Source organism: Crocodylus porosus, unplaced genomic scaffold (assembly GCF_001723895.1).
Source record: "Crocodylus porosus isolate Cpor-Errol unplaced genomic scaffold, CroPor_comp1, whole genome shotgun sequence".
NCBI classification, from domain to species: Eukaryota; Metazoa; Chordata; order Crocodylia; family Crocodylidae; genus Crocodylus; species Crocodylus porosus.
The window spans coordinates 8,321,829-8,331,505 of record NW_017728931.1 but is presented as its reverse complement, the minus strand read 5'-3'; the positions used below and the strand labels follow the sequence as shown (position 1 = coordinate 8,331,505).

Sequence of the window (9,677 nt, the reverse complement as noted above, 5' to 3'; positions counted from 1 at the left end):
CTTTGTTCTCTCATTGTGCAACCCAGAAATGCCCCTGCAGGGGATTCCCAGAGGGTGCCTTTTATACTACTGTGCCTTGAAACCATGGGGTTTGCCTTGCATGCAGGAGATTTCTGCAGGGGGGCTTCTGGGGCATGCATTTATGCTGCCATGCCAGACCCTGCAGAGGGATGCCTGGGGCATGTGTCTGCAAGCAGGGGAATCTCCATGCTGAGGTTTTGCATAGGCATGCCCTGTGTCAGGATATGAAACAATGAAATGTGCCTCAGGTTGAGGCACAGCACCTAGGGCTGTTACCCTGTACAATTGGGCACCTGAAGTCCCAGGAATGGCAAGGCTCGCACCCTGTGGGACAACAGGACACATCCAAGAACAGCTGATGTGCCAACAAAAACAATGTCTGTTTGTAGCCTTAGGAAACCCATGGTGATTTATGATATAAACCTGTACCCACAGCCGGGAGTGCAAGTTTTAGCAGTATCAAGATGTGGTAAGGGTCAAGGCTGCAGTCCTGATACTTATGTCCTAGGCCGTGCAGACCCTGCCTGCTTGTGAACCTTGTTACTGGTGCCACAAGGGGCATGGGCCCCTCCAGGCTCTCCAACTTATGGGGAAATGCTGAAGCTGGGAGCCCACATCCCAGAGACCCTGTTGCTCCAAAGCAAAGAGGTGGTGCACATACACAATGAGCTGACTTTGCCTCTTTCTCTAGGACACTGTTGTTGGCCTCCAAGCTCTGCTTAAATATGCAGGCCTGACTTACCGTGAGGCAGGGAACACAAAGGTGATGGTGAGATCCAAAGAGGCCCTCCTGCTGGAGTTTTATGTGGATGGGAAGAACCAGCTGGTGCTACAGCAGGCACCTCTCCTTGGCATCCCAGGGGTGTACACAGTGCAGGTGGCTGGGAGTGGCTGTGTGTATGTGTAGGTAAGTGAGGGCCACCAGGGATATGGTCCCATGAAGTCCAAAGGCATTTTGCCAGTGACTTCCATGGGAGCACAATTTTTTCCCAAGCCTGGTGCGAACTATAATTAATTTACTCCATAAACCATGGGAGGCTCTGGCCTACCCACATGACATGGCTTAGCAAGGGCTGAGTGCATCCATGGAAGAGGATTTTCCCTGCAGGAGCATGTCCAGCTCTGCTGGCTTAACCACAATGATCATGCTGCAGTCGTGCCTTCTGGGAGAACTTAAGCAGCAATTTTATTAATAGGGTCTATGATTTTAAGGCCCAAAAAGCCATTAGGGTGTACCTCCTACATAACACAGACCATAAAACCTGCTGGTGCAGAGAACTGTGCATATCTATTCCATGATGCAATGCCCCTTGGGATGTCAGCTCCATAGAAATGTTGTTGGAAGTAGAAAAGGAGGGCAGTCTAGCCCTCACACACTGGCACTATCTGTGCAGCTGATGAACCATCTTAAAACAGGGGTGGGAAGTTATTTTGGGCAGAGGGACGCTTACTGAGTTTTGGCAAGCCATCAAGGGCCACATGACAGGCAGCCAGGGGCAGATAAATATTAATGTTCTATATTTTTAGGGGCCCCGTGGGCCAGATAGAATGGGCTAACAGGCTGCATTCAGCCCACAGGCTGTGTTTTGCCCACCCCTGATCTTAGAAGCATCTAGAGCAGGGGCTCTTAACCTTTTTTGTGCCATGGACCCCTTTGGCAGTCTGGTGAAGCCTATGGACCCCTTCTCAGAATAATGTTTTAAATGCATAAAATAAAATACATAGGATTACAAAGGAAACCAATTATATTGAAATACAGTTATCAAAATACATTCATTTTGTCTACATTCATAATTGAAGGAAATGCTAAATTTCAGTTAGAGGTTAGTGAAAATAAAAATGTAATTCTTTTCCCATCCAAGTTCATGGACCCCCTGAAATCTATCCACAGACCCCTTGGGGGTCCTTGGACCCCAGGTTAAGAACCCCTGATATAGAGGCTATCTGAAGACTGTGCCACTCCCTGGCTCATTAACTAATTCAGCCCAAAGCACCAGGCACAAAGGAGGAACCATAAGGTCTAGGTCATCCCTGGTGAAGTTTCATCGAAGCCAAAGGACTTGCAATAGGAAGGAGTTTGAGCCCACATGAAAACAATATGACAGAAAGACAAGGACACAACCACAAATGGAATCAGCCGTTAAGACAGTTACAAACTGGGTAAAGCTGAGGTCAGCCACATATGACTCATGGGCTGGATTAGGCTTGCAGAGCCCCTAGATGTAGTCCACAGAGCCCAAAGGCTTTGCCCATGCCCAAGTCCACATTGGCACCTGCACCAAAACTAAGCAGTAAGGAGGTGTGCCAGAACCAGGCAACTTCTAGCTACAGCCTTGCTGCCACTGCTTTTTCCCTCCATACTCAAACCTCCCCTTGGCTGCATCATGGGCACAGCTTCTAGCCAGTGATGAGTTGTGCCAGGGCCAGGAAGCTAGACACTGCGTCCATGTTGCTGCCACTTCTCCGTCTTCCTTATGCCCCTTCTCTCTAGCTTCTCAGCTGTAGTGCAGAAGTAGCTGCAGTGTGGACACAGCTTCCACCTGCCCAGCCCTGGCACAGCTCCCACCAGCTGGAAACTGCACCCACGCCCCAGCCAGGAAGTGAGAGGCTGGGGGAAATGGTGCAGGTGCAGCTCCCAGTTGTGTGGGAGCAGAGAAAATCTCCCACTGCTAGTACACTGCAGAAACCACCCAGCCTACGTCACACTGGAGCCAGTTTGTTCCAGCCTGTGACTTGAAAAGGTTACCAGCTGCTAGGTTAGAAGGATGTGGTGTAGCTGGGGCCTTTGTTTATGCAGGGAACCCCCACAAGATTATATAGACATATTCCCCCCAGTTCTCCCCCAACAGACAACTCTGAGCTACAATGTCCCAGCCCATAAGAGTGAGGCGGTCTTTGTCCTGCATGTGGAGACAGCACCGGTGGAGTGCAATGATGCTGCTAGGAAACACTTTGACCTCCAAGTGGCAGTCAGGTATGGGACCATCTCTTCTCTCTGTACCACAGCCAGTGACCACTGACATGGTCCCACTGAACACCTGCACAGTGGAGTTCCCTGACTGCAGGGACCAGGAGGGAGCAACAGGCCCTTTCCTATCCCCCATCTGCCCATGCTCTCAGGCCAAGGAAGCCTGTGGAATAGGTCCAGAACAGGGAGTGAGGGGACAGCTAAAGGGACCAGGGGGAAGGTTTCCATTTAGAAGATAAGCTTGTAACAAGCTCCAGGATCCCAAATGGGTGCCCCAGTGATCTCTCTTGGGGTATGGACCGACATCATATTTGACACCCTTCACATGCCTCTGAAGCAGTTTCCAGATAGATGAACATGCCCTTTGAAATGCTCCAAAAACAGGTGAAGTGCTGCAGAAGTGAACCTGTTGGAATGAGGTACTATTTAGAAGAACTTCAAAATGAAGAGCACCCTGTTATTCATGGGCATGCTATGGAGGGTGACAGAGGGCCCCTGGGTGTTCTGGCTTCCCACAGTCCTCTGCTCTTCCCCCTCCCCACAGTGGTTGGAAATTGGGAGAGAGCCAGTCAGGGAGCACTGTCCTGTGCACTCTGCCTCCATTGTCCTGAAGTGCCTCTGGAACTGGAGCTGGGATTCCTCAAAACTGGGAGACCAGAGACCCCACACAGAACTGGGGGAAACTGCACTCCCACACTAAAACCAGGATTCCTGCTGTCTGGAGGCTTCCTGCCCTTTCTTCTTTTGGGCTGAGGGGATGTTGAGTTTTGCACATCAGTGTGGGAGCCAGCAAACATTTGCTACAGCTCCCCCCATAGCAAATTTACCACATTCACTCATGGGTCACAAGAAGTATCCTCCGCTTGCTTAGAGTGCTGAGGTGGGTGCCATGCCCACTGCTTCTCTTCCTCTAACTACACTGGGGACCGCAGGAGCAGCAGCATGGCCCTGATAGAAGTGAAAATGCTGTCAGGCTTCATCCCCATGAAGAGCTCGGTGAAAGCAGTAAGCAGCTCCCCTCCCACCTGCCCTTCCCTGGCTGTAAGGGACTCTATATTCTAGGTGTGGTTCAGTTAGAGACCCCCACAAACCCGTCAGCACTTCCTTGCAAAGAGAATCCCATTCCATGAAACTCCAAGTGCTGTGAAGATATGGACTGAGGTTTTTTATACACATGCTCTGGGAGTGGGATGGGAGGAAGGGCTCTAATTAGAGTTACCCTGAGAGCTGCTGTAATTAAGGCACCCAGAGCATCTTGTGTGTCAATGTCTCCACACTGAAAAATGGTGGTTGGTGGTTGCTCATTGAACAAGCTTTAGTTAAAGCATTCCCGCTGCCATTTTTCAGCATGGGGATGCTGATACACAAGACACTGCAGTCTGCTGGCGCGCGGTAATTACTCGCTGCTCGTGTACAGGCACCGTGAGACTCCTCAGAACTCAGCCAGCGGAAATGTTGTGGGTTATCCCAGAAGGCAGCACTTGGTCTCCAGGCTGCCCCTGCAACACGCTGTCTGATACCAGGCAAGGCTATGTCGCTTGGCATCCCGGAATTTCAAGGTGCTATGAACCACACAGTTGGGCCTAGTGCTGTATTGCAAAGTAGTGCTGAGATGGGGGGAGTTGCCTGAGAGCTTTTACAACAAATAGTGACATAGTATACGGCATCACTGAACCTTAAGCAGTTATCAGGGACGTGTCTGCACCCTCTCTGTGCCATATTCAGGAGCACCAATGTGAAATACTCCCTGTTTGCTCACTCCCACTGTGGACATGCCCCCTCTCAGACATGCAACAACTTACCTGCCTGGTAGCAAGGAGGAAAGTATGCCCAGTGCTGCTATCAGTCCGTCTGTCTCAGGCCTGCTTATTGGTATGCCCTCAGGGCTGCTCAAGGGGCCAGATTCTACTCCACCTACTAGGCACACAAATGGATAGGCCTAAAAGTAATTCTATTGCATCCTTCCTGGGTCCCTGAAAGACATGTTACTACAAGTGGAGTCCCACATGCCCCTGTCCTAGGTTCACTGCTGCTTTTAAGGATAAGTTAGAAAAACACTTGTCTAGGCTGGTTTAGATAGGGATTGTCATGCCTCAAGCAAGGGGATGGACCAGATGACTGTCTGAGGTCCCTTCCAGCCCTACTTTCTATGACTCTAGGTCAGTCTCTGCTGCTTCTGTGCAAACCTCAGAGAGGTCCCCGCCTCACAGCCCAAGTGTTCTCAATCCTGTTGTTCTCAAGGAGGTCCTACCTGTCATGTTGTACAATACCTGCCCTACATGAGATGGAGTCAGTCCTCCTAATAGAGCAAGGGGGTCTAGATGGAAAGACACAGGAGGCTAGGTAAGGCTCTGAGGCTACTCTGTGCCCCTAGTCAAGCCTGACTGTGATTTCACTTATTGCACTTTTACCCGGACTAACACTTTCCACACCCAAACCACTCTCATGTGAGGGAGATCACAATCCTGCCAATGAGCTGATTCTAAATAGTGTGCATGTCTCCTGTTTTCTGGCAGTTGAAAAAAATACCCATAGTGAAGAGGACCGAGGCTGACCCAGAGAAGGTCACCATCTACTTGGAGGAGGTAAGCGCAGTGCAAGGCTCCATCTGACCATGGGAGGGCAAGGGTATGTGCATGGATAGGTCTAGAATTTTGAAAAGGGGGGTGTAGATGGTTGGGTGCATCATCACAAATAAAACAACACATCTTTTTCTCTATTTAAAAATAAACTAGAAGTTTTATGCTAGGGGTCTATGGCTGTATTTTTCAGTTTTAAATTGAAGCAAAACAAATATAACTTCATTGGAATGAGCTGAAGACAATATGCAGGCTGTGAAATAGCAGCTCACAGACAGCAGAATTTCAGAACAAAGGGTAGCTTGATTGGTGGAACATCAAGATTATTAAAAAGAAGAGAGGGTCATTAACACCCATGGAATGAACAGTTTAGAAGGGATCAGGTAGATCATAATTATCCATGAAGTCAATTTATTCCCTCACTGTTGCCTGAATAGTAAAATTGCTACCACTCCCAGGCAGTTGGTTTTAAACTTAGGGTGGACCAGGAATCAAACTGCACCAGTGCATCTCCCCCCTCACCCTCCTCAATCTACCCCTGGTCTACTTATTGAAAGAAGAAGTCCAAGGGTTGGGGAAGGAAGCTAGGGTTGAAGAAGAGAAAGAAGGGTGCTAGGGGGACCTGAAACCACAGTAAAAAAAGACTTCCCATGTTGGGAGATAAAGCTGGAAGTAGGGTGAACTGGAGAAGTATCCTTCCTTCCTGTTCCCTTCCATCTTTCTCCACAGCTGGATAAGACTCTGCAAAACTTCACTGTCTCAGTGGAACAAGAGAGTGAAGTGCAACATCTGAAACCGGCAACAGTACATGTCTATGACTACTACCAGCCATGTGAGACTTTGTTGACAGAGGGGAGAAGTCACCATCATTCCCTCTCCTCTCCCACAGACAGCTCTGCTGGTGCCCCTCTCTGGTCTGGCAGGCGCCATGGTTATTCTAGTCCTGGGCTCCCCACACAACTTCACCAGTGCCTTTCACTCCTGTCCTGTGGCCTTTTACTATCCCAGCCTTGGGTTCCCTACATACAGCCACAGGGGTTTATCTTGCACAGTATTTTTCTAGACCTGGGCCTCTCAAGAGTGGATGCTGCCTGTCACTTCTGTGGCTTTGTGGTGTGGGTGTTACATCATTGCATTTTGATTCTCCTAGCTCTGATCCGTAGTCTCCTGGCAATATCCTGGTATCTCCAGCCCTTGTGGTCTTCTGGAAATGCTTATGCTTTTGTTTCATGAGGTTGAAAATTGTGTTTTACTCTGAGTCCTACACATAAGGGGACCCTTCCCTACTGCCAATCCTGACCGATCAGGGGGAAGAACTTCATGATATGGAGTCACTCTAGCATCTGTTGGCTGCTCTTTTTCCCCAGTGGAGGCTGGGGACATGCCTGGTTTCCACCGTAAAGTATAAAGAGAGTCTGGCAAGGAGGCAAGGTCCCCATGGATTCTTGTGCTGAAGGGAAAGGATCTTAGGGCTCTGTAATTACTTTCCTAATCTACCTCTCACAGCAAACTTTCCTCTCTCTTGCAGATAATCATGCCACTGCAGAATACAATGCCCCCTGCAGCTCAGGTATGTAAGGCTGTGCCCTTGAGGAGGCAACACTCAAGTAGTTAGTGCAGGGGGGTAGAAGTCGGGACAGATTTGTACTATTCCTTCGTCTGCCAAGGACAAGTCAATTCACCTCTTTGCACCTGGGTTTACCTAAACAAGCCGGGCCCTGGAGGGGAGAAGCTTTGTATGTAACCACACCATATCCTGTAACTGTATAATCCTCTCTGATCCTCAGGCTGGGTAAGAAACAGTGTCAGTGAGGCTAACTGTTCTGTTTCCAAGATCCCTGAGACCTGGACCAGATTGTGGTAACACATTTGACCTGATGTCTAAGTAACATATTTGAATGTGTTAAAGATAAAAAAACCCCTCAAGAACAGGCTTCCATCACACCTAACTGTGTAATCTTCACACTCAGCCAAAGGTGCATGGGGGTGGACCCAGTGACACAGATGTGAACAAAGTGACTTGGATCTTTTTCTCTGAGCTATGTTCCCCCTTTAGATTTCTTAGTGGAAGTTCATTCAACTTTTTGTGTCTTGTTCTTTCTACAGAGATCAAGAAAGAGGATTCCTACTAGAGCTTCTTAGCTGTAGACCCTGAATTCACACTGCAAATGTGGAAGAACATCACAACTACTGTGGCTTTTCTGTCAAGCACCACTCATTTCTGCTTCCTTTAGCTTTCGCTCCTTCCTTCAACCCATGTCTGTCTCTTCTGTGGAAAACCCAGGTAGACCTGAAGATACCTGATAGGTCAGGGGCCAAGGAAAGGGATGGAAAGGCCGCTGGATTTCAGACCCAGGTGGAATTCAGTGGCTGAAGCAGCAAGAGAAAAATAGAAGGAAAAAGAAAGGGAGAAACATGGTCCCCCTGAGATGCCTTGGGAGTGCTATGGCCTCTTCCTTGTCTTGGTTTTGTTCTTTGACTGGGATTTCTTTAAGAATCAAGGAAAGGCCTTCAGCTTTGCAGAGCTCAGATTTGGGTCCCAGCTACCTCAGAACAAAGTGGAGGTTGAGCTCCAGGCTTTCGTTTCCATTCTTACTTGATGAAAAATAAAACAACTATACTAGATTAGAGGCTGGTGTCTCATGCATTTCTGGTAAAGGCTGCCTCTCTACATCACCTCGGTATGGTAGCATTCCACCTTCCTCAGGTCAATCCTGTCCCAGCTTCATGTTTTAAAATATAGCACTAATGAATGCTTCTGCTTTGGCTGCCTTGGGCAGAGATGGATTTACTTTTTCCCCCTGAACAGTTTGAGCCAGGGTAACACCAGATCAAGGTTCCTGCACACCCAGGCACTCACATACACATTAGACTCACCAAAGCCTCTGGACCAGCAGGAGAGTTCAATGTCTTTTCTATCCTTTACCTCCCAAATGAGGGCAGTAACACGAGGACAGACAGTCTGATGTGTGTTCTAGTGGTAATTTACCCCATTAGGAAATGAGTTGAGCTGGTGAGCTAATTATTGATGGGACACCAAAAAGTAAGCAGAGTGAAATCACAGTCAGCTGCTATTGACCTGGGTTGGAGATGGACTGCTGCCTGTGGGAAGAACTATGAGATAAAGTATGAACTATGAGGAGGGGGCTAGAAGAGGTGCTCTAAATATAGCCTGTCTCACTTCACCTGAGTGGAAAACTGTTTCCAGTGAGATCACTCCATCTATGTCATAGTTTCATAGTTGGTAGGGTTGGAAGGGACCTGAGCAGGTCATCAAGTCTGAACCCCTGCCATGGGTAGGAAAGGATGGTGGGGTCAAACAATCCTGGCTAGGTGATTCTCTAGCCTCCTTTTGAAGATCTCCAGGGTAGGAGAGAGCACCACTTCCCTAGCAAGTTGGTTCCAGCTCCTAGCCACCCTGATTGTGAAGTAGTGCCTCCTGATGTCTAGTCTGAATCTTCTCATAGTCAACTTATGGCCATTACTCCTTGTAAGCCCTGGTAGTGCTCAGGGGAACAGGGACTCTCCCATTTCCTGCTGGTCCCCCTTGGCCAGTTTGTAGGTGGCCACCAGTTCCCCTCTCAGCCTTCTTTTGTGGAGGCTGAACAGGTTCATGTCCCATAGCTTCTGCTCATAGGGCCTGCTTTGCTGTGCCCTAATGAAAGTGGCCCTCCTCTGGACTTTCTTGATGCTGTCCACATCCCTTCTGAAGTGCGGCGCCCAGAACTGGATGCAGTACTCCAACTGCAGCCTGAACAATGTCGCACAGAGAGGGAGGATTACCTTGGACCTGCCTGTGATGCATCTAGGATGAATGACAAGGTGTGGTTGGCCTTCCTGACTGTGTCCCCACATTGGCGGCCCGTGTTCATCTTGGAATCAGTAGCGACTCCAAGATCCTTTTCTGCCTCTGTGCTGATGAGAGGGGAGTTCCCCAGCCTGTAGGTATGCTGCTGGTTCTTCCTCCCCAGGTGCAATACCTTGCACTTGTCTGTATTGAAACCCATCTTGTTCTCATCCGCCTACCTCTGTAACCTGTCCAGACCTAGTTGTAGCTTGTCCCTCTCTTCTAGTGTGCTCACTTCTCACCACATCTTAGTGTCATCTGT

At 49.0% G+C, this 9,677-nt stretch overlaps 1 protein-coding gene across 2 annotated transcripts; it reads left to right on the top strand.

The window, feature by feature from the left end:
• Nucleotides 1–712: 712 nt before the first annotated feature.
• On the top strand, nucleotides 713–8,196 carry LOC109316239 (alpha-2-macroglobulin-like protein 1). Of its 2 annotated transcripts, XM_019544155.1 has the most exons (8): nucleotides 713–928; nucleotides 2,871–2,995; nucleotides 3,904–3,994; nucleotides 5,506–5,574; nucleotides 6,298–6,400; nucleotides 7,097–7,138; nucleotides 7,356–7,428; nucleotides 7,675–8,196. In XM_019544155.1, coding segments are annotated over exons 3-8 (351 nt in total). In that variant the 5' UTR covers nucleotides 713–928; nucleotides 2,871–2,995; nucleotides 3,904–3,931; the 3' UTR covers nucleotides 7,676–8,196. The 2 variants fall into 2 exon arrangements, with proteins under 2 accessions (XP_019399700.1, XP_019399701.1); XM_019544156.1 differs by lacking the exon at nucleotides 7,356–7,428.
• The last annotated feature ends 1,481 nt before the right edge of the window (nucleotides 8,197–9,677 follow it).

Coding starts and splice junctions, on each gene's coding strand:
- LOC109316239 (XM_019544155.1), top strand. CDS start 3,932: ATGGCCCTGATAGAAGTGAAAATGCTGTCAGGCTTCATCCCCATGAAG. Junction 3,995..5,505: donor TGAAGAGCTCGGTGAAAGCA/GTAAGCAGCTCC, acceptor GTTTTCTGGCAG/TTGAAAAAAATACCCATAGT. Junction 7,139..7,355: donor CAATGCCCCCTGCAGCTCAG/GTATGTAAGGCT, acceptor TCTGATCCTCAG/GCTGGGTAAGAAACAGTGTC.